Here is a 24193-nt window from a genome sequence, read left to right as displayed (position 1 = left end):
GACTCTCGATCCCCGGCATTGGAGGCAAAGAAGCTAGATTTGTGGACTGGTCCCACCACTGGTAGTTTTCAACCAAGTCTCATCTGTGTAGTTGGGCCTACCTCATGGCCGAATCCACAAGGAAGAGCCTGTTACAGGCCTGTGCCCGCTGCAGATTGAAATATGTCGACGTGGAAGATCAGCACGACTGCCTCTACTGCCTTCATCCTCATCACGACATCCAGGACTGTGAAATCTGCCAGTCGTTTGCCAACAAGATGCTGAGGGATAGTCATCGTCGCGTGGCTTGGACGCCGGCGGGGCCCTCTGACTGTGTCTGTACAGAGCCATATCTCACTATGGCAGGGCAGGATGGCCCAGCAAACCCCCTGTGGTAAGATGTTTAGGTCGCATGAGGTCCACGCCAGCAGCAAGCATAAAGAGACGCCGAGCCCAGAATCCCACACAAGGACTGGTCTTCAAGAAAGGTCTGTGACCCGGGGGTGTCTACAGGGAAAGACAGCCAAGGCCTGTTCAATCGCCACCAAGGAAGCGATTCCATCTGCCAAATCCACATCCATATCTGGTGGCCACTCTTCGTCTTGACGGCGAAGGCTACCCCGTCCACTGACACCCCGCCAACGAGACAGTCAACAGCGACAACCACTACTGCTCCATCAAAGAGGATCTCATAGACGGCTGTGATGCCCTTGTCGACGGCCCCATTGACAAAAAACTGTGGAATTTACCATAGGATTGTTACCACTGCCATTGTGACAAATGTCGCTGACAGTGTCTGCATTGACAGCTCATCCACGGGCATCGTACCCTAGCTTGGGGTGGCCTTGCTACCAGGAGGTATCATCGTACCAGATCAAAGTCTTTTCTTATCGGAGGGTGTAGTGGAACCAGAGGAGATCATCATGTCACTGCCGTATTCGCTATCATGCAGAACATCGCCTCCCAGAAGGCAATCTAGTTCCCCTGCAGGGTGAGGCAAGCCTTATCAGACTGCCACCTTTACCTCCTCTGCTTTCATCGTAGGCACAGGACGGTTTGCCTTTAATGCAACCGGCTCCATTGCTGCCTCCTCAAAGAGACCTATCACTAGACTGTTATCTACTTTAACCACACTGGTAGCAACCTTGCAACAAAGGCTGCCTGCACCAGTTCTGGTGCCTCCTAGACAGCCTCGCGTAGATGCCCCCCAATGTGGAGTGAACACCTGTCGAGGCCACAGCAGCTGTCGAATACAGGGACAAACGCCGATCCCCACCCGTTGAAGGACGTGGCTTCCACACATTCGTCCCACACTGAAGAATTTGAGGATTTCGTCACAGGTGATGGGGGAACCGGATGATATTCCGATCAGGGACTCCTCATAATGAGCTACGGGCCTTCCACACGCTTATGTCCAGGGCGGCCAAGATGTTCGGCCTTACGCTGGAGGAGCAGTGCAAGGACAGTGTGCTGTATCAGCACAGAGCAGCGCAGGAAATCTGTTATGCCCATCATGCTCCACATAACAGTCTTCCTCCTCCTACAAGACTGTACTCATCAGGGGACCAGTATAGAAAGGTCCCAGTCCTACGGGGGTTTGCAGCGCCTCTGTGGCACCTCCCAATGTAGAGGCCAGTCCGGCAAACAAACGACTATCCATGAGCCCGGTCCTCCCGCTTAAGCACCCCGGTGGGAGGACAACTGCCAAGGTTCGTCGAAGAATGGGGAAATGTCACAACTAACGAATGGGTGCTATCCCCCCTCCAGTAGGGCCACTCGCTGGAATTCATGGACTATCCACCGGACATTATTCCCACGCACAAGCCGGAAAATATGCGACACCACCTGCTGCAGGGAGTGCGAGCTCTGCTGCAGAAAGGGGCAGTGGTGATGGTTCCAAAGGACGAAGTGGGCACAGGTTTCTACTCCTGATACTTTCTTGTAAGAAGTCCCTGCACAACAAGTCGGGGGGATTGGAGGCCCATATTAGATCTGGGGGTGTGCAACAAATTACAAAAGGCACAAAGGTTCCGAATGGCCATACTGCAGCAAGTGCTGTCCCAGCTGCAGCGAGGAGATTTCTTAGCATCCCTCGATGTCGAGGACACCTACTTTCACATCCCTATTCGGCCGCTCACAGCGGTGCTACCTACGCTTCGTTGTGGAAGGAGTGCATTATCAATTCAAGGCCCTTCCTTTAGGTCTGCATTCTGCTCCACAGCTGTTTATCAAGTGCCTTGCGCCAGTGGTGGCACACCTGTGGCAGAGGCATTCACATGTACCTGTATTTAGATGACTGCTTGGTGAGGGCTGTTAGGGAGAATTCTCTGTTTAGGCTGAATTTCCTAACCTACTGAGTCCCCCAGCAGCTTTGCTGGTTTTTGGAGGTTTATTTTTTTTCTCCTGCCAAGAGTGAGACTCTTTTACCCTCACTCTTGGGCATGATTTGAGTGGGTTTCTTTGAATCTAGATGTGTTTAATGGGCTATGGGGTCTTTTACTCCATAGGGCTTCATGTGTTTGTGTGATGTGTGTTACACATCACCCTCAGTGCAGTAACACAGGGGTGTCATAGTGACCCCCCAGTATAGACTCCATACCCTGGGACTGTCTACTGTCTCCCAGGGCATGTAAAGTCACCATTGACTTTACTAGTCTTAAATTCTGAACAGAACCAGTACAAACCATCGTATTGTGGACGTACTGGCTGGGGCAATTCAATTGCCCTGGGGTCTGTTAGTCGAGGGGGCACGTCTCCGTCCCCCCTGATCGAGTTTTGGCTGGTGGCAGTGGATACTACTTTTTATATTCAACCGCGAATATTTTCCTATGGGATTTCCCATTGTTTTAGGCTACTATCTTTATTTAATTATTTACGGTAGCCTCGAACATACCGCCGGTTTATTTAATATTAATTCTCCGGTTGGTATTTTTTGCCAAAACTTGATTATTAAATGGCGTTTGTTTTCTCTTCTGGAACTCCAATCCAAGTCGAGCCCTTTGTTCCACTTTTTGGCGGGCTTCTCCACAGAAGCCCTCCAAAGTGGTGCCACTCTGTCTGGGGTACTTAGGAGGAGTGGAGGGGGATTTAGGCACCCTGGACTGAGTTGCCTAGGCAACTCAAGTCACACTCCGTCCTGATTGGCCCAAGTGGTGAGCCGGCCGGCTCACCACTTAGCATGTTTGAGTGACAGCTAGGCTGAGTGAATGGGGGTTTTCTGCATAAAAGCAGGGCTTTGGGGACTGGAACTTCAGAAGTCGCCACAGGACTTAAGAATCCGACGAGGGAGAAGCTGAGCCGACCTGCCACACCACCACCGGTGGAGCCCTGCTGGACCGCCTCACCACTTTTCCCAACGACGGAGGAGATCTCCCGCCGGAGAGTCTTCTTCCTTTGACTGGTGGGGATAACCAGTTTCACCGTCTTTTCGCCTTCCCGACGTACCTCGTGGCCGCCTTGCCTGTGCCAAGCACCCCGGCAACCGGGATACCACGTTTTACCACGACCGCGAAACAAAGGTACCACCTTTAACCGGAAAACTCCACGGCTGGTTTCTTCCATGGTAGTGCAACAACCTTCATCTTTCCTCCAAGTCGAGATCTTCTCTTCCCCTGGACGACGCAACTTGCACCCACTACCAGGAACAACTGCCACCGCTGGAGGATCCTTCCCACTTAAGGTACCGTGTCCCGCCTGGCTTCCCTTGCTACCGACTGTACGGGGTAGATTTAGCCCCCGGCTTTCGAACCTGGGTTAGCCTGGGACACCCTGGCTTAACTTTCCTAAGCCTCCCTAAACTCTTTTTGAACCCTCTGCAAGACTTTCTAAGCCTAGTGTAACTGTGTGATCTTGGGCGCATTTGTGCTCTGCTCTCTAAGAGTGGGCCCAGCCTTTGCACTTTGGCTCACCAGTGACTTTTGCTCTTATGCCTTGCTAACAGTGTTCATGAACCTTAGAATGGTATATCTTTCCATATTCTGTTTTTTTTCCCCCCCTTTCTCACAAACTTATTGGAGTGCCATCTAGTTAAGCGCTCACCTCTGTATGAAAATAAGTGGTGTTTTACAGTGACTTATCTGATAAGGAAAAAGGGGTGTATATATTACAATAGTAACTGTTTAGAATATTTTTCAATAAGAGTGCTGGAGTGTTTCAAACATTGTGTTTTTAAATAAATATTTATATACTTTGATACCAAAGCTCTGGTCAGTGTTTGCTTGTATTATTGTATCTGAGTGCCTATTGTTTTTACTTTTTAATACTGCCTAACTCTTCTTGAGGGAAGTCTGACTGCTCAGCCACAGCTACCAGGTAAATCTGGGTGGTACAGACTGCTACCAAGTGGGTTTACTGCTAACACCTGTAGTCCTAAATCTTTTGCAGTGTTCCCTAAGGGAACTGCACAGGTTTCTGCCTAACAAGGGCCCCCTCCTACCTGCTGGCAGAAATCAACACTGCTGCCACCATCCAGTGTCTGGGTTTCTCCATTTAAGTTCCCGAAGTCACGCCCAAAACTGCACCATCAGGCCTTCGGATGAAAGGGTGGCAGCGCTTTTGGAAAAGGTGCGATGTCTCCGAAGTTCCCAAGTGACCCAGTCCACAACTACAAATCTCTACTGGGGATGTTGTAGTCATGCATCACGTTGATAACCAACTGCCGGCTACACATGAGGCAGTACAAGAATTCCTGGATGCCCGTTGGATAAAAGCTTCAGGGTCCTGGGACAACCGCATTGTACCGATACAGGTTTTCAGGTAGAGCCTTTGCTGGTTATCGCAGAGGGTACATCTGGTGCAAGCCGCCCGTTCAAGTTGCTGGACCATCAGGCCACCCTCACGATGGATGCTACACTAGAAGGCTGGGGCGCCCACTATCGGGACCAACACACCAGAGGCCTTTGGTCTGAGGAGGAAAAGAGCCAGTACATCGACCTGCTGGAGCTGCAGGCAATCTTCGGGGCCCAGACGTCGTTTCTCATCCTCCTGACGGGGAAAGTGGTTCAGATTTACACTGACAATACGACATCAATGTTTTATGTCCACAAAGCAAGGAGGAACGAGGTTTCCACAGCTGTCCAGGGAGGCCCAGGCCCTATGGCTTTGAGCTCTACAGCACGCCATATTTCTCATTCCCCTTAATCTGCCAGTGATTCAGAACACTCTACCGGACTCCTTCACCAGGGACTTGCACTCTTGCCACGAGTGGGAGCTGCATGAGGATCAACCACCTGTTTCAGACGTAGGGCACTCTGGAGATCGACCTCTTTGCCACCTACGACAACAGTTGCTGCAGGACGGTTGCCAGCCGCTCCCCTCATACGGAGAGCTTGGGTGACGTCTTTGCGTTTTCATGGGAGGAGACGTTTCTGTATGCATTTCCCCAATTCCTATGGTGCCTCGGGTCCTACATACCTTGAAACAGCATTGGTGCAAACTGATATTAGTGGCTGCTGTGTGGCCGAGACCGTTGTGGTACTCCAACCTTCTCACCCTCCCGTCAGCGGCTCCTCTCACGCTTTTCCCAAACCAAACGCTCCTATTCAGGAACCAGGGAGCGGTGCTGCACCACAACCCGCCCTTACTCATTCCGATGGTCTGGCTCCTGTGTTCTTAGAATTCAGAACTCTGTCCCTTCTGCAAAACTGCCAGGAGGTCCTGGCCCTGAGCAAGAGCTCCGTCTACATTAAAGTGCTACAAGAGTAAGTGAAATCGTTTTTCAGGTGTGCTGCAGGAACCATCCGTTGCGATCTCGGACCCTCCAGCCGGACCTTATCTGTTGTCCCTGGCAGTCTGGCTTGACGCATTCTTCGATTAAGGTGCACCTGGTGGCAATCTCCAGGTACAACCGCTCTGCTGGGGTGCTATCCCTGTGGTCCCACCAGCTGGTGAGTTTTTACGTGGGTTGCTCCAGGCTTTTTCTCCCTGTACAAAAGGTACCTGTACCTGTCTCGGGAGGATAGCTCAGGGACAACGTGCTCGCCTTGGAAGCAAGACGACACGGAGCACCACAGGTTCGATCCCAGAGTCCACGCTTAGAAAACTCTGGGTATTAAGCGCGTTATAATTGACCTATCATACATCGCCCAGGTCCAGCATGGGAGTTAAATGTGCTACTCACAAAGCTCTGAGGCCGCCTTTTGAGTCTATGCACCAAGCATCTATTAAGCATCCTTCCTGGTTAACGGCATTCTTGGTGGCCATAACATCGGCCAAATGAGTGGGAGAGATCCAAGCGTTTTCCTCCAACTGCCTTCTTTGACGTTTCACAAGGACAAGGCTATTCTACGTACTAAGCCACCTTTATGCCGAAGGTTCTGTCCTCTTTCCATCTCAATCAGCAGTTCGTTCTGACTGTATTCTTTGGCACACTGTCTACAGCGTAGCAAACACTACACATGCTGGATGTGGTGCGCGTCCTTAAGTACTATGTGGTGTGTACTAAGGCGTGCTATGGATCAATTAACTCAATTTGGACCTTCTGGCACAGGAAGGCTCTTTCAAAGTCCTCCATTTCAAGATGGATTGCAGCCTGCATTTCATTCTGCCATTAACAGGCCGGCAGGCCGCTTCCCGGCAGGGCTCTGGCTCGCTCCACCAGAGCAGTGGCTGCAACTACTGCTTTCCTCTCTGGAATCCTGCTGCCTGACATATGCCGTGCAGCCACCTGGAGATCGGTGCATACATTCACCAGGTTCTACTGTGTTGACAGATTCCGCAGGAGTCTAGAGTCGGCCATTCGGTTCTGCAGAGTCTGTTTGCGTAAGGTTAGTATGCCTCCAGTGGTAAGTTATGATGGGAGCTTAACTCCACCCATATGTAGTGTTGTAATGCTGCTTTGTAATCTATTCACAGCATATGAATCTGAGATCCAATGCTGGAGAAGGAATACGTTATTTACCTGTATGTCCGGTTCTCCAGCATTAGTATCTTTCATAGATTCACATGCGACCCTCCCACCTACCCCGCGTGGCCTGTCTTTTGGCTCTTACTGCCACTCTCGTACGCTTGCCAAATCTGAAGATGGCCGACAGGGGAGGAATTAAGTGAGATGTTCCTATGGACTGTGGGCAGTAGGGCACAAAAGTGACTGAAAGTTTTCAGTTTAAGTTTAAACTGCTGTTACCGAGGATTCCCAGCCTGACGGGGAATGTTCACAGCATGTGAATCTATGAAAGATACCAATGCTGGAGAACCGGAGTTACAGATAAGTAACTTATTCCATGTGGCCTGGTGGACAGATTTTAGGAGGCCACCCTAGTTATACTGACGGTAAACATGGAGAGCCGTCAAGGCTATTCTCTGGAGAGTGATTAGGGTCAGGGGCCCTCAATGAGTCCACACAATACAATGCACAATAATGCGATTTCGATAGGTATGTATAAAAATACAATATTTATTCTAGGCCTTTTACACACACTAAAAAAACACTAGCAAGTGATATTATCGCACAATACTCGATAATAAACATGTATGCATTCACCATAGGTTCTTAAAATGAATTCAAATGACTTAATCAACACAGGAGGTAAGTGCATTAATGCAGTAAAGATGGAACCAAGTCACAAGTGAATTTCCCTAACGTCAGCAGTACAATCCCTAAGAGAAATGGGCCTGGTGCCCAAAAGTCAGAGGAGCAACAATGTTTTTCTCCAGAATGCAGTCTCCAAGTAAGTTCTAGTTTTACTTGTGTTGGGGATTGTGGTGGTTTTTTAATTTTTTTTTGGAACTTTTATTTATTTAGCTTGACAAAACAGAGGAACAGCGAGCAACACAATACTTGACATTTACATATACATCATATATAGTTAGAATACAGTAGTGTATACATTCATGACGGTAGTGATCACATGGCGCCCAATTATACACGCGAAACCATAACCAAAATATCAAATCAGTTAGGGATAACGGTGGTAGAGGGGGTTGCGGGGGATACATAATCAGAATCCATGGAGATGGAGGCAATGTAGGAGCGAAATATCTACCCTATATTCCTGGTTTTGGATTGCAGTGGCTGTTGATCGGGCCAGGCCTCCGTGTCCGAGGCCCATGTTACAATCCTGAGCCATTGCATGTGTGTGGGCGCTCCGGGTCGGAGCCAGCATAGTAAAATAAAGTGCCTAGCGAGGAGCATGCAAAGACCTACTAGTTTTTTGGAGTCACGGCCTAGACCGGGAAAATCGTGAAATAGACACTAACAGGGATGGGGCACTGGTATAGGCAAGAACAGCAGACCTAGTAGAGCATACCTCTTCCCAGAACTGGACCAGGTGGGCGCAGGTCCAAATCTGGTGGGGGGGTGGGGGGGGGGGGGGGTCTTGTGACATGCGGTGCAATCTAATTGGGGTATGATATCTGTGTAGGACCTTAAATTGGATTCGTTTAAATCGGGAGTTAAGACACATTGTGGGTACATGCACACATACGAACCCAGCATTGATCAGTCATTTCCACCTCCAGGGCATCAGCCCATGACCGTTTAAGTTTATCGAACAGAGGGATAGATTTGGTTTGTAGCAGAGCATATAATCTGGAGACTTTCCCCGTGAAAGTATTGGCATTACAGATTTCAACTATTATAGGGTCATCGGGGTATTGTAGGGGAAATTAGGGTATCTTAGCTTGAGGAGTTTACGAAGGCCAGAATATTGGAGCCAAACGGATGGTTTCCATTGTAAAGCCAACGGAAGGTCTTGCCACTCAAGGAAGTTTCCCTGGTCAAAGACGTCCCGGATCGATTCATAGCACGCATCCGCCCAGTGGCGTATTATAGGCAAAGGAATGCACAGAGCTCCTGGAAGGAAATTCCAGAGAGGCAGGCTGCCATGGAAGGGGTAGGACATGCCAGACAATTTTCAGATTTTAGAGAGCTAGGGATGTGCTGGCGACAGGATCAAGTGAGTCATGACCAAGTTGCAGGGGAGGAAGAATCAGGGAACGATATCCCGTCCCTTGACCGCTAGACGCTCGAGCCTGATGTGCGGGGGGGATCCGTAATGCTGAACCATTGCGAGGCAAATTGGGCCTGGGCGACCATCCAGTATCTACAAAAATCAGGAGCGCCAAATCCGCCACTTTCCATGAGAGTGGTTAATGTACCAAGTTTAAGTCGGACTGCGCCAGAGTGTCACAGAAATGCGTTAATAGTGCGGGTCAGCATTTGAAAAAAACAATTGCTGTGCCATAGGGGCAGGTTAATAAACCGATATAGAAGCTGAGGAAGCATGATAATTTTCCGAATACCAATCCTGGCCACCAGGGGTGTTGGTGATTGTTAAAAGATATTTATCAAGTTTACTAGGTAAGTAAATAGTGTTCTTCTTTTCAGGAAATACTACTTCGGTTTGATGACCAAAAGGCAGTGAAATGGAAAATTAAGATCCAATGGACTTGTTCCCAATGTTATCCTATGGAGGACAGGGGAGTACAGATGCTTTGTGTTTACTTACCTCCCTGACTTCGATCTTTCTCAGATAACTTGATGGCTTGACAGGGGGTCGCTGGAGGTTGGATTCTGTGCGTTTGGGTCCGGTGAGGTGGCTAGGAGCTGCAGGTGCAAGGAGTCTTCGATCTGGTCCAGATGGAAGATGCAACCCCTGGTGATGACGGAATGCAAAATTCACCGATGCAGGCATCTTCAGGACACGTCACAGGATGTGGGGTGGGCATCTGCAGGACACTTCACAGGATGTGGTGGCAGTAGGCAAGTTCCAACCATGGCCATCGCACACAGACAGCAGGCGTCAATCCAGCTGCGGTTCAAGATGCTTCTCCGGGACAGGATCCTTTGAGGCTGCAATGCTGAAATTCACAGGGAATATGACTTGTACCATAAGCTGGCGACCACCGAAGATCCGGGTGCAACCATGGAACGATGACGCTTCTGGTGAGGTAGCCCAAGAGAGCTGGTCAGTCCACCCAGTGGTCCAGGGGGAAACTTCAGAAAGGCTCAGGATGTCTAGATCCACGAAAGCATGGAGATTAGTTGGTCCCATTAGTCCAATGGCTGAAGCACCACTCGGTGTCTGCGGAGATCTGGTAGTCCAACAGGGCGTCACTGGGCCAGGTGCAGGAAGGGAAGCCATACCGCTTCAAGAGTCTTCGTCGGACCTTCAGTCGGCTGTTAGTTTATGATTCTTGGCTCCAACGCTGATCTGAAGAAGTCCTCTTAATCAAAATCAAGCCTGGAAGCAAGTCCAAGCCCACCAATGGTAAGGATCTGCACCATTCAAAAAGCCAGTAGATGTTCAATATGGTTAACTATTGGTTTCACTTCTGCCCCACACCTAGACACTTTGGCTCCATGGTTGTAGAATGGGACCAGACGGTCACATACCCCCCCCCCCTTCCTGGGCCACACACAAAGACATTCGCCCACAAAAGCAGCAGCTTTCCCGGGCAAGTGCCTGACTTATGAGATCTCCGACTCTGCAAAGCAGGAAGAAGGCCAAGCTACAATATGGGCAAAGAACAAGCAAACGTCTCGTGGCACGGCCGTTATAGGGCACTTGCCATGTTTAGTAGCCGTACGCTGTAAACGCGAATGTGCACACTAGAAATAACGCAAAATTGTAAAAATAGATGTGCTGCCACCAACCGGCTTGTCCATAGGCACATATAAAAATAACCAAAAATCCCAAATGTAAACTTCATTGTTAGATGCGGTGTGCAATGTTACAAAAATGTAAAAGATGAAAGGGAAACAGTTTCCCTATACTGATAGGCTGAAGGATTGATCAGTTTCCCCATACCAAATTAGCAGAAGGCAGGGGAAGCGAAGCTGAATGCTTTACTTCCCCTCAAAGTCAGAACAGGTTAAAAACAGACTAAAGATTGGGGTCCATAGAAACAATGGAGGGAAAGTTGCCAAAAGAGATCTTTCCTAACAATGAGGCACAGCACGCTCCCTATAGAACACACATGGAGTTGGTGGCACAAACAGACACATCGTCAAGCCATATTGTGCTCCATGATTATTAATGAGGAATCTGTGGTAGGATAATCCATCAGAAAGAACATTATTGAAAGTAAATCCTGTTTCACAGGATGCATTCATGTCATAATCTGAGGCTGTGCAATCGCGTTGAAGTTTTCTTTTCATCCTGTATTTTGTAACCAAACACAACCTACTTGTTTTCCTCTTTTCAGGTTCTGAGGTATGCAGGCCTTAAAAAGGAGGACATTGCCATGTGGGAGATAAACGAAGCCTTCAGTGTGGTTGTTTTAGCCAACATTAAAATGTTGGAGATTGATCCAGAGAGAGTCAATGTGAATGGAGGAGCTGTGTCTTTGGGCCATCCAATAGGGTAAGTTTGGTTGTATTGAATGTATACATTATATTGACAAAGTGAAATTAAACCATTGTGAAATTTTGTAAATGTAATATTTAAAAAATCTTTGTACTCTTACCTTGCAACCTAAAGAATCACTGTTGCTTGACAGAACATGGCCTGGGCTAATAATATTGTCTCCTTACCCATTCTTGTTGGAAGCAAATATTTTATACATGGTTATTGTTTGCCATCCCCTGGCCATTAATGGTGGAATCTGCCAAGAAAATGTTGACTGAGGGGAATAGCTTGGTTAGTGTACGATGGCCTCTTCACTTGACTCACATTTGCCTCTTTCCTGCATGTTGCCTCCTTCTCCTCTTTCCTTTTGGCTCCTCTCCTCCTGCTCTTTGCCAATCGTCTTGCTTAAATCCACATCCTGACCTTACTTGTAGATGGTGGGTTCGCTAAGGGAAGGAGACTGAGCATCGCAACAAACAAGCAAAGGGAAGCGTGTGGTTTGGGTAGAATTCCCTGGATACCTGCTCCATGCCAAGCAGCATGCTAGTCCCATTGCCACCTTAGAAGCTCCTGTCCCTTTCAGGGGACAGATTAATAAGGACTTTGTCCTGCAGAGCCTACTAGCCTGCAAGCGTCTTTGCACACGTGCAAATATCCCATCCAAAATGACAGATTAAGCCTTTATCCACTCCCTCAGTGGAACCACAAGGGGATGCAGCAGGACGCAAACTAAGACCAGGCTGGAGCAGTTAACTAATCTCCTTACTAGGTCGCCACACATATGCCCAAAAGGACTGACAGGCTAAGGCAGTCTTCGGAGAGGGCAGGCTCAGTCTATGGCAAGCAGAAAGAAGACCTCCGAAGCAGAGAGTTTGACTAGCACCAAGTCCCACATTAAAGCTGCGAGCTATCCCCAGAGACAGGGCCCATGGACCAATCTGCCTGTGACGGAAGGCTGTGTAGGTTGGAGAAGGAGCTCATTTGCTGATGGCTGAAAAGCTGAGCAAAAGAGACAGGAGGACCCGAGGAGAGAACCAGGAGGCTGCGGCAAGGAAGAGGGATGATGGCTGGAGGAGAGACCAAGGTTGTTTGAGAGGATGGGGCCCAGAGGGGAATGGCCAGGCGGGAGAGCGCAAGGCCTAGTAGATTTAGGGAGGCCTAGTGGGCTGGGTCAGGGGGGTGAGCGAGATCCTGAGACCAAGAGGCTTTGCAGAGACAGCAGCCCAAGAGGCTGCAGGGAGAAGGACCCAGAGAGTGGCAACAGATGGCAAGGCTAACTCTGGATAAAGGGATGTTTTAGGTGGTGGTGGTGCGAGAAGTTAAAAGGAGGTTCCCAAAGAGAAAGTCGTGAGGAGACTATTAGAGAAAGGTGGAGAGTCAGCATGAGTAGGAGATTAAGAGGAGGGCGAGGAGATGGCTTGTTCCTGGAATTGGTGGAGGAATGAGCCTGAGACAAAGCATCGAAGATGTGCATTAGAAGCACCAGGATACATAGAAGGAAAAAGGAAGGTCCCTTAGAACAAAACTTGGGGCAAGACTTGGAGTAGTTTGGGTTGGAAGGATTGAGAACCAGGACCCAGTTTGAGGGAGATGCGAAAGGCTTATAAAGTACACTGTAAGGTGGCCCTCTGTCTTACTATGGCGCCAGGTTTTAGTTTAAAGGCAGCTCCAGCATGACGCCAATTAAAGAATCAAAATGCAGACTTGAGACTCAGGCGGTGGGCTGTCCATTGTACACGAACGGCACAAGAATATTGCCAAGGAGGCTTTGAGTCGAGAGACTTTGCTTGTGCCATGAAAGAGCAAGAAGAATACATTTATCTTGGAATTAATTTGGGGCACACTGCACATACCTAATCTGCTTTTATATCAAGCTGCTGGGGAAGACCTGGAACCAGCCCATATGAAAACGGAATGAATCTTTGCTTTGGACCTTTTTGAAGCTTTCCAAGATACCCTTGCATGTTTTTTGGTGCACAACCCTCCTGACCACAATTCAGTTATTTTTGCCAACTCTTTTTAACACTGAGAATTTAGGTTTGTCCTTGTAGAAACCCCTACTGGAGGTGTTGGTCCAGATGTGACATGTGTATCCTATATATGATCCTTCCTGGCAGACCCTTCATTGCTTTTTGGCTCACCCTTGCCCACCCCACCCCCTTTTTTGCATCCCCCCCTTATTGCACTTTGCCCCCTTTGTGCCTTTCACTGAGTTTTTCTTCCCTCTCCCCAATAAGCCAGTAAGTGACATAAATGCTGTTTTTGTTTTGTTATTCAACATTCACCAATAAGCAACAGAACTTGGAAAGAACCTAATTTAGTTATGATCCATTGACTGGACTGTGCTTTAAAAGAAAAAAAAATGATATATGGATCTCCACCCAAAAAAAATATCTCCACTGGACACAAGCAATGCTGGAAAGTGGCAGAAATGTTTTGTTACTTTTATTTCATGAACAAAATCCATTTTTGGTACCACGTCGGGCACATATACTACTTTGTTCTCACTGTATGAATAAAGCTACCACATGCCATCAAACAGTGCTTTCTCTACTACATAGTGAGGGCAGCGAGTGCAAAGACCTTGCTCCTGCATACCACAGCCCCACACTACCTGTGTAAGTGAGATATGCCTGTCAAACCCCCTGGCCCACTCTTTCGGCCACTCTGTGAACTAGAGTTTGTGCAGCTTTGCTAATTGTTTATTTAGGAACATTATGGGTATATCATTTTTCGGGGGAGAATTTTTATAATTCTGGCACATCCATTAGTTGATGTTTCCTTGTATTTACAGCTTGGACATGCTACAAAGGCTTGATTTTCAAGGGCAGTTTGTAAAGGTCAATTGTCTAGATACATTCTGTTGGGACCCGCATTGTGTGGCATACTTTCAAATGCCCACTTAAAGTGGTGCTTTTGTCCTAAAATATTCAGCAGTTAAAACATCTTTCACCTACTTTCATTCTTATACCTGTAAGAGGAATCTGGTATTGAGGGTTACGTCTGTATTTATTTTGTCCATATGTTGTAGTCAACCAAATGACCTAGGCACTTCACAAATAAGCCCATCCAACTGTACCCTTCATGCCCAACTTCCTTTTTTTTTTACCAGACTTTATTATGTGGTTTTTAATGCAGTGGATAGCCAACAGTTTGACCAAGAGAAATACTTTCTTTTTAGCCTCTCTGATATCCAGCCCTTGGTCACATGTATGATCTATTTTGTTGCAAAATTTGCCAAGCACTCTGTCGGTACATAGGGTTTTAAGCTAAATGTTGGGATGTCAGACCCCTGTGCTCTCTTATTGCATAAACTAAAATCCATGTTAGGAAAGATTTCTCTTTTCGCAACTTTCCCTCCATAGTTTCTTTGGACCCCCTATCTTGTTGCTTTGTTTCAGGAACAGCTCTGGCTTTTTGGAGGAAAGTAAAACGTTCAGCTTTCTTTCCCTTTTGCTCATTTGTCATGGCGCAGCTGATCAGTCCTTCAGACTATCAGTACTATGTTTCTCTTATCTTCACTTTTTTGTAACTTTTTAACCTTGCACATATTGTACCACCCTAGCTTTTTACACTTGGTATTTTTGCTGGTGACAGCAGATATATTACAATTTGTGTTATTTTTAGTGTGCATATTAGCATTTACTGGATATGGCTAATAAACGTGGATAGTGCCCTGAAATATTGTAGTTTGGCCTCTTTCCTGCATTGCCAGGTCAGGAAATCCCACATCAGGTCATGGATTTGCCCGGGGAAGATGCTGCTTTCGCAGGCTAGTGCTAGTGTACACGCGCACGCGATTGTCAGTCTAGTCCTATTCCACGTCTGTGGTGCTAGAGAGTATAGGTGTGGGGTATGAGTGAAACCAATAGTTGTCTCTGATTGGACAACTAGTAGCTGTTTGGTGCAGATCCTTCCCATTGGTGGGCTTGGGCTTCAGTCTGGATTTTGGATAAGCGGAGCACTCCTGCAGCCATTTCTTCAGATCTGCGTTGGAACCAATTATCCAATTATAGATGAACAGCCAACTGAAGATCCGAAGAAGAGGCCTGGTATCATTTCCTGTGTCTGGCCCGGTGAAGCCCTGTTGAACTACCTGATCTCCGATGACTGAGCCATGCTTCAGTCCTTAGGCTAGTGGAACCAACCATCTTCCATGCCTTCTCAAGAATCCAGCAGTCCTGAGCCTTCCGTAAGTGTCCCTGGACCAACCGGTGGACTGACCAGCAAACCAGTCCCATTCATTCTTAATCTTTCATATGAATGCTTTTTGTATGTTGAGCCTGGGTAGTGTTTTCTGAAAGATAAACACGTTTACTAAGTATTTTGTATCCTTAATATCTTCACTGAACAATCGCCAACATGAGTAAAACTAGAACTTGCATACAGAGATTACATTCTGGGGAGAATCATTGTGGCTCCTGTGACTTTTGGACACAAGGCCCCATTCCTCTTGGGGATTAAACTGCTGAAGTTAGGAGCATTCTCTGGTGACTTGGTTCCATCTTTACTGCATTAATTTACTTAATTCCTGTGTTGCATAAGTTATTTGAATTTTTAATGCATTTTAAGAACCTATGGTGAATGTATATTTGTTTATTATTGAGTATTGTGCAGTAATATCACATGCTAGTTGAATTATCTGCGTTGGAGGTTGTCAGGAGAAGACAGACCGGTTTTTATCATTTCTATGGATATTTTATTGAAATAATAAGTAGAAGGCCTCACTGTCCCTACATCTGTGGATTTCCCTGCCTAACGGAACTAACTAAGGTGCACGTCGTCAGTTGTGAAGTCCAAAGTAAACCGTCTGTTCTCTGTCCAAAATTAGGCTGCACAGCCCCTACCACAAAGAAACAAATTACGCCCAGGAGAATGACTCCCTTCTCCTGGCAAGGCTTCCCCAGCCTTGATATATAATTCTTAGATCGTTTTTGGTTATCTTCTGTATCCACTTTTTCTTTTCCTTTATGGGACTTTTCCAACTCCCTGGTCCCCCTTTCTGATGACTTTGTATATTCCTCTTATTCAGTGTTCTTGGTCTTTGAGTTTCATTATTTCTGGTTTTCTCAAATGTCTGTCTCTTTTCCTAATTTCACCTGGTCAATGGAATGTTTCTTTATATTGCTCCAGTTCTTAGTCTTACTTTGGTTGTTTAACCCCTTATGAGTGACTGGGCCGATCGGGTAGCCGAGCCTGCTGGGGAAGCTGTGCTGGGGATCAGCCTGAGAGGCAGTGCGGGCTGTCGCCTATGGCAGCGCAGGAGTCGGAGGCAACCGCGAGGCACCGGAGAGCGGCAACTGCCTGTGGTGACTGGAGCCCTCGCTGAGAAACCCCCAGGCAGGAGAACGTCTTTGTTAAGATGGATTTCCAAACTCTGACCTGGTGGGTAGAAGTTAGGAGGCCACCTTAGTTTAGTGGAACAGGGGAACCTTCTGGACAAACCAGACCAATCTACGGTAGCTTGGCAGGCGGTCAAGACTAAATGTCAGGAGGGTTGAGACTGATCGGAAGCCCACAATGAGTAGACACAGTAAAACTCCACAGATTTCCCATCCAGCTGTATATCAAAAATACATTTATTATAGGCCTTTATAACAAAAACACAAACTACAGTTATCAAGAAAACAATTACCATGCACGCCTATTCACTATATATATTTTCTGAGAAGAAGCTTTTGAAAAAAGCAGCTAATGGAGTGCGCTCCAGAGAGCAGCTGTGGGGTACAAGTGTCCTTGCAGCAATAAAAGGGGAAAAAAACACCACTTTGGATCCTGGCAGCACAGAATTTCTTTTAGTGTATGTGCGGCAGGAAAAAAGGAACAACCTGGATAAAAACGGCACGTTTCGCGGTATACCAACTGCTTGGTCACGTAGGTTATAATTGACACAGATGGACTGCAATTTAAACCTTGACAACTCTGATAATATGGAGAGTGTCTACCTGCTATTGACCGCTTTCTCCATGTTTTAGCAATCTGCCATCTTATCACACTACAATAGTGTATAATCCCCATAGGTTAGTGCATATAGTTAGCATTTACAAAAAATGAAATGCATTACTAAAACAGATTTCCAGAAATGCACTGTTGCAGAGCAAACGGATGGGGGTTTGGCTGTCGCCATTATAAATAAAACCGCATACGAGACAAGCGCACGTCTGTTGCATGCTGGATCTGTGCATGAGTTATGTAAATTAACACTTTGTAAGTACAAGGGCTTGTCTGCTGCAATTAATTACTTTATAAAAATAAAGGCAGTTTTAGCGAGATGGAAAAAAACTTGAATGATCAGACCAAACAATGGCAACGTGGTGCGGACCTGCGTGTATCATCTCTAGTGGATGAAAGCTATACCTCTATGTGTGATGCAACAAGAAGTTTCATTGTCTGCTAAGGAAACCTTCAAACATGGGCAAGCTTCAAAGGGACTCAATAGTAATGTTTCCCATTTTAAGGCAGTGCAAATATGCAAGAGTAACAATATGAATATATGTGCAAAAAACATCAAAGCAGCAGTGATTTACATAGCAGCAGAAATAAAGTGCATAGTGCTCTCCGTCCATGCATACAACTCTAGCAATAGTGTAAAGATCATTGGTTTAGTATGTGTGGCAACCTGTGCCCTCATCATATTAAATGGGAAAGTATCCCTTTAGTGCATTATTCAGAGCCTTGAGTGCCTGCGTGGGCTGTTATGGAAAGAAAGGTGTACCACCTTTTAGTAAAGTGCATAGTGCGTGCAAATGTTGCTCTCCTCTAGTGCCTAGTGCATAATGTATACATATTAATAACATGCCTATTCATATTTGTTGAATGCAAGCCCAACTTGATACATCATTAAAATCAATGATATGGATAAAATTTAAAATACCTATATGCAGAACCACTATGTGGATTCTCTTGAATATGGTAGGAAAGGCAGAATAAGATATGTCAAAAAATCTGTGTCAAAAGGGTCACTTATAATAAGTCCCAAAACCTGAACAAACTTACAAAATGCAAAAAATATTCAAAAAACACCATCTAAAAAAAAAAAGCAACTAGATGCATGATTTCATATATGTTGACAACAGTTTGAATGTCAAAAAGAGCCAGTGATCAAAAGTACTCGAACGTAGAGATATTGGGAGCGCCTCAGCATTATAGAACAAAAGTGATGGCCGATATATTCATATGGTGGGTAACTTGGATAAGATGCATATAAAATCTAATACACACAGTTCAAAGGAGGGGTATGCAAAGGACCTCATGTACCCAGGAACGTATATAACTCATCAAGGTTATGTCCCCTGGGTTTTTTGTCTCAAGGTCCAAAATACATCTAGTTTCCAACTGTCTCAAAGTGAGCTTGCGGTTACCACCGCTAAGTGATTTGGCAACTGTATGTATTCCAAAGAACGTGAATCCCTCCAGTTTTCCACCATGTTCATTCTTAAACTGTAGGGCCATCTGATATGTCGGATCAGCATTTTTAATTGCCCCGATATGCTGTAGCACTCTCAATTTTAGTTTACCTTTTGTACTCCCGACATACCATTTGTTACATGGGCAGTTTAACACGTACACCACATACTCAGTTTCACATGTGATCCTAGACAAAATCTTAATGTTCTCTCCTAAAATGGGATGTAGATAACAGATGGTACTGGCATCATACATGCATGCTTTACATTTTGAACATTTTTGGAAGCCCAGTTTTTTAATGTTTATCCAACTGGCCCCCAATTGGTCATAAAGAGGACTCCTGAAACTGGGTATGAAGTTGACCTGCGGAATGTGATATTCACTTTTGCAGCCAGAATATCGCTCAGGTGTTCATCTAGTTTAAGTACATGCCAATGTTTCTGTATTGCCTGGTGGATATTCTGGGCACCATTACTGCAGGCAGGGACGTCATTTAGGGGTCGCCAGAGGTTGCAACTGCGACCTCTGAGGTCTTCCTTGCGACCTCTTAAAAAAAAAAAATAATAATAATAATTTTCTTTTTTAAATGCAACTTCCTGGGCTGTGGCCAGCACCATGTAGCTCTTTACTTCTGGAGTGGCTTTTTTTTGTTCAGGCCCTTTAAAAAAAGGAAAAATAAGAACAGGAGTGCCGTAACACTTTCAGCACTGACTCTAAATAAGAAAATGGGAATACCAAATGTGTCTTTCTGGAATTGCTAGACTCATTAAAGGTTTATTTCAGGCACACTTCAGGGGGTGAGTCACTGATTAAATCTGTTCTTAAACGCCTCAACTCAGCCATTCATCCTTCTGAGGTCGATATATGAGCACCAACACAGGTTGGGTGATATTGGGTGCATATTTTTTCTATATAAAGCACTTAAGCGTAAGTGCAATATAATAACACATCATTATCATTTGGTCATGGACGTCTGTTTGCATTCACAGTAATTTGGTAATATGGGCCTCTACACACTGATCTTAATGATACATATGGCGATTCATTCTTGTATGAAATGTACATTGCATTATAGTGATATCACCATATTTTTCGTAGTGTACAATGCTATGTGATGCCCTTCCTGTTTTGTCAACGGGTGAAAGGTTGTGTTCCATCACTTCCCGCGATATCACTTTGGGGTGGGGTCAAATGACATCACTTCCTGTGATGTCATCAGGGGTCCAGGCTCGTGTGAGGTCCCTTCCACTACCCCTGGCATTTTGGTGAAATGAGGTCCCTGACCCTAGGTCAAGATGAGACGTGCATCTGGGTGTCTGTAGTCTTGGCTTGTACAATATTGGAAACCAGTAGTAGAGAACGATCTATGTCTCTAGCTTTTAAAAAGGCTCTCTCGTACTTTTTTAGGATAACCTCAATTTTTAAACCTTCGAGCCATTAAGGCACATTCGCTGTCAAAAGTGTTAATGTTTGAACAGTTTCTCCGGATGCAAATAAATTCCCCATAGGGGATACTCTACTTTAGATCTGTGGGATGGCTTCTCTTCGCATGTAGTGGTATATTTGAACTGGTAGGCTTCCTGTATAAACTGGTAGTGAGTTTGCCTTGGGCCACAGTGACTGCAATGTCCAAAAATATTATGTGTGTCTTACTGTGACTCTCAGTAAATTGCAGACTTAATGTACTGAACACTAATGAACTAACAAAATCAAGCCATTCCAAATCGGTGCCGTCCCAGATTACAAATAGACCATCAATGTAACGTAGCCACAAAGCAATTTTTTCTGCATGTTTGCTATTTCTGGGATGCCAGACAACAAACTTCTCCCATCAACCCATTGTCAAATTCGCATACAAAGGGGCAAACCTGGTACCCATAGCAGTGCCTTGGAGTTGGATGAAAAACCTTGTTAAAAAGAAAGCAGTTGTTAGTCAAGCAGAGTTTAATCATCTCTAATATGAGCCCATGTTGGTGTCAATTCATAGACCTGGTATACAAAAAGTGCTTGCATGCGTTAAGGCCATCAGAGTGTCTAACTGATGTATAGAGGGAGACTACAGCCATTGTTAGTAAGTAAGACGATTCCCATGGTATACCTTCTATCCTACTCAAGAAGTCTTTGGTATCTCTTGGTAGTCACAAAAGAAACCAATGTCATGAACAAATTGTGGGACCTTTTCCAACAGTGCCCCACATATTGTTACTATTGGTCTGCCTGGGGGTTTAGTCATGCTCTTATGGACTTTAGGCAGAAAATAAATTGTTGGAATAATAAGGAATTTAGGATGAATGTACAGATGTCTTCATCTAACAAGTCTCTCTCCTTCCAGGTTTGTAAAGGTTCACATACTTACTCATGGCCTGTGAGGGGTCATCCTGTAATTTAGCATAGAAATTTTTGCCCATTAATTGTCTTTGGGCCTCCTTGATGTAGTCATCTCGGTTCATAATGACTATGTTGGTCCCCTTGTCTGACGGTTTGATATAATCCGTCATTGCACCTAGTTGTTTCACTGTGCGTTGTTGTAACGGGGCTACGTTTGTTCTCAATGGAGCCCATTTTTTCCTAATCTTTTTAAGGTCATTGATAACCAGGTTTTGGAAAGCCTCTACATGGCCTCCCGGATTAAACATAGGGTTGAATTGGGATTTAACCTTAAGCTCAGTTTTACCTGGCCAGCTGGTGTCAACATTCATTGGTTCATATTCTTGGTCCAAAATAATAACACAATCTGTGTTTTTCTTCCGAGTTCCAAATCCTCAAGGTTATGTAGAGTGAGGGTATCCTAGATCGAGACATCAGTATGTCCTGGGTTGCAAACCTTTTGGCTTGGGTTTTGGTGGGTACATGGCAAAAAAAAGTAGTCTGATTTTTCGCATGTATTTGTCATAATCAATATGGGTTTTAGCATAGTTATACATGGATTCAAGCCCAGTTGTAAAACTTGAGTTTCTACTGGGGTAAGCACGTGTGTAAAGGTTAATAATGGACAAATCTGATTATTCCGAAGTTGTATGATTTATTTCTTTCTTTGTTCCAGAGCGTGTTAAGCGCTCAGCTTTGTCCACATTTGCTGTTGATGCAGCGCCTTCCCCGACGTGATTTTTTTTTCTACCTCTTTGGCCCGATGATTTGCCACGTCCTCTGCCCCTTGTTTTTTTGCCATTGTTTAGTCTGCCTCCCGTGCCGAGCATCCTCATTTCTTCTAAAAAAAATTAAATATTCTGGAGGGTTGTTCACACTCGATTTCAGTTGTGTTGACATCTGAGGATGATGATTCTGTGCAACTGATATTCGTGGAGGTAGATGGTTGAATAGGGAGCCTTTTTAAGGTATCGAAGTGTTTGACAAAAGTCAATACTATCCCTTCCTCGTAAACATTTTTGTCACGAATGAATTTTCCCTGCTTTTGCAATTTAATGTGTTCCTCAAACGTTTTGTATCCCTTTTTCATGTCTATACGTATGTTTCTGCCCTCTTCACTCGCTTCTAGGTTCTGTAACTGTTCCTCAACCTCCTGTATTTTGTCTAGAATTTTGTGTCGATCCATTCTGGCATATTTTATCAAAATAGTCAGAAAGTTGACAAAGCAAGTGTTACTGGACTCTCCCCATTCTTGCAGCATGGCGGGGACTTGTTCTTCGAACTAGGGTGTGGTGAGGATACGTAGACATCGAGGAATATGTCCCACATCAATGTAGTTTTGAGGAGAGTATTAGTCCCACCATTTGCTGATCTCTCATTTTTGTAACTTCTCCAGATCTCTTAGAAGTTTAACTTCATTATTGGGCTGTGCCTCTGACGATTGTGCCTTGGGTATGTCTTTGTTAAGAATGGGTTGCTTCTCACAAAAGAGTGATGCAGCTTGTGTTTTACCCAGGTTTTCCTTTTCCTGTTGTGATGTCATAATTGATTTGCACTGTGTTGTCTGGAAGGTGCTGTCCCACTTAAACATGAACTGATGTAGAGTTGTGCATTCTCTACAGGGGACTGTAGCTGCTCAGGAAGGAGCTAGAGGTGATGGATAGTGACTTTCAGTGTTCGGGAATAGCTGGGGAGCGCAGGCTATCCCAGCCAAAGTGAGTATCTTTTGTGGGATACTCGTGCGTAAAAAGGGATGGGTGTACCAGGGGGCCACCAGTTAATTAGGAAAAGTACACACCGACCCTCAACACAGTCGAGACCAAACTTTGGCAGTCTAGCCCACTCCGCTCGTAGGTGTTTTATCCTGCAGTTTTAGGATGTTCCGGCTCTCAGCGGCTGCAAGACAGGACTATCATCCGTGGCGGGACAGTAGCCTTTACTCAGCTCTCGAAGAAAGGAGGATAGTTCCGGTGCAGCACGTCTCGGGGCACAGTAGGCAAGAACTGCAGGCACTTTCAGCGATGGTCACAGCAGGGCAATGCAAGGACCGCAAAAGCTTGCGGCGTGACGCACTCTCGTAAATTGTGACCCAGAGTAACTAGGACAATGAGTTTTGGCAGCAAAGGCCCAGAACCACAAGCTAGCGATTCCCAAAGTCTTGAGTCATAACTTGACTGCGTCATTCCTGTGCAATACCCTGAGTCCGAGCTGGTCAGTTAACTGGATGGCCCAGGAACACTTCCGATGACTCTTTGTGAGGGTAAGTAGGAGATGCTGAGAGTAGTTGTTCCCACCACTCCAAAGGGGCGAAGCCCCCTTGCAGGCTTTCCTGGTTCAATGACGAAACAGGGGTCTGATGGGAGAACAGCGGTGTCGGGGTGACGAACTTTCCAAGCATGTCACTCGCGGTTCCTCAAGTCTGCTTTCTTGTTAAGGATACTTGGTTCCTTATGAGGTTCGGTGTGAACCTCCGTAGATCAACCTGGAATGCATGCAGAGCCCCTTCTCTTATGCAAGATTCGGTTCACGCTCAATTCTCTGATAGCCAATGGAAAATTGGCTCTCCATCGTGTCCCACGGTGGTTGCAGTCATTCAGGCCTGCCAGACATACTGGCACCAGTAGTGTGGATTGTGACCAGACAGTCCCAACCCTTTTCCTGGGCTCTAGCACACGCGATTTGCAGGAGCACGTGAAAGATGGGTTTTCGTGGGAGGTTGCATGAACAAATATGGAATACCCAGGTCTCTTGACCTGGGGCAGGGCAAAGGGACAAAATGGTCAAAAGACTTGGTGGCACTGGCCAGTCTTGGGTCACAGGCTTGGGCCAAAAGCGATAAACGTGATATGGTCCATAAAAACAAAGTAAAAATACTTTTAAACTGCTGCCACCAGTTTGTCCTAGGCACTTGTACAAACACAAAAAAATCCCTAGAGGGTGGATAGGGCCATAAAACACAAGGACCCCTATGTGCGCCTTTTTACTGTAAGGTACTTGGCACATAGATAAAAAGTTACCAAGAAATGGCAACAGTCTATGAACTAAGGTAAGCATAGTTTCCCAGTATTGACAACCTGAAGGACATGTCAATTTCCCCATAACAAATGAGCCAAGGAGGAGTGCAGCTGAAGGCTGTGCTCCACTGGAAAGTC

General features: G+C 45.9%; 1 protein-coding gene across 1 annotated transcript in view; it reads left to right on the top strand.

The window, feature by feature from the left end:
• Positions 1-24193, top strand: part of ACAT1 (acetyl-CoA acetyltransferase 1) — a 330010-nt gene that overhangs the window by 279341 nt on the left and 26476 nt on the right. Inside the window, exon 11 of the mRNA XM_069640458.1 lies at positions 11125-11282. Within this exon, the coding sequence (XP_069496559.1) occupies positions 11125-11282 (158 nt within the window). The remainder of the gene's footprint in view (positions 1-11124; positions 11283-24193) is intronic.

The sequence above is a fragment of the Ambystoma mexicanum genome, chromosome 7q (assembly GCF_040938575.1).
Source record: "Ambystoma mexicanum isolate Mex_15411 chromosome 7q, UKY_AmexF1_1, whole genome shotgun sequence".
Taxonomy (NCBI): domain Eukaryota; kingdom Metazoa; phylum Chordata; class Amphibia; order Caudata; family Ambystomatidae; genus Ambystoma; species Ambystoma mexicanum.
This window is presented reverse-complemented; position numbering and strand designations above follow the sequence as displayed.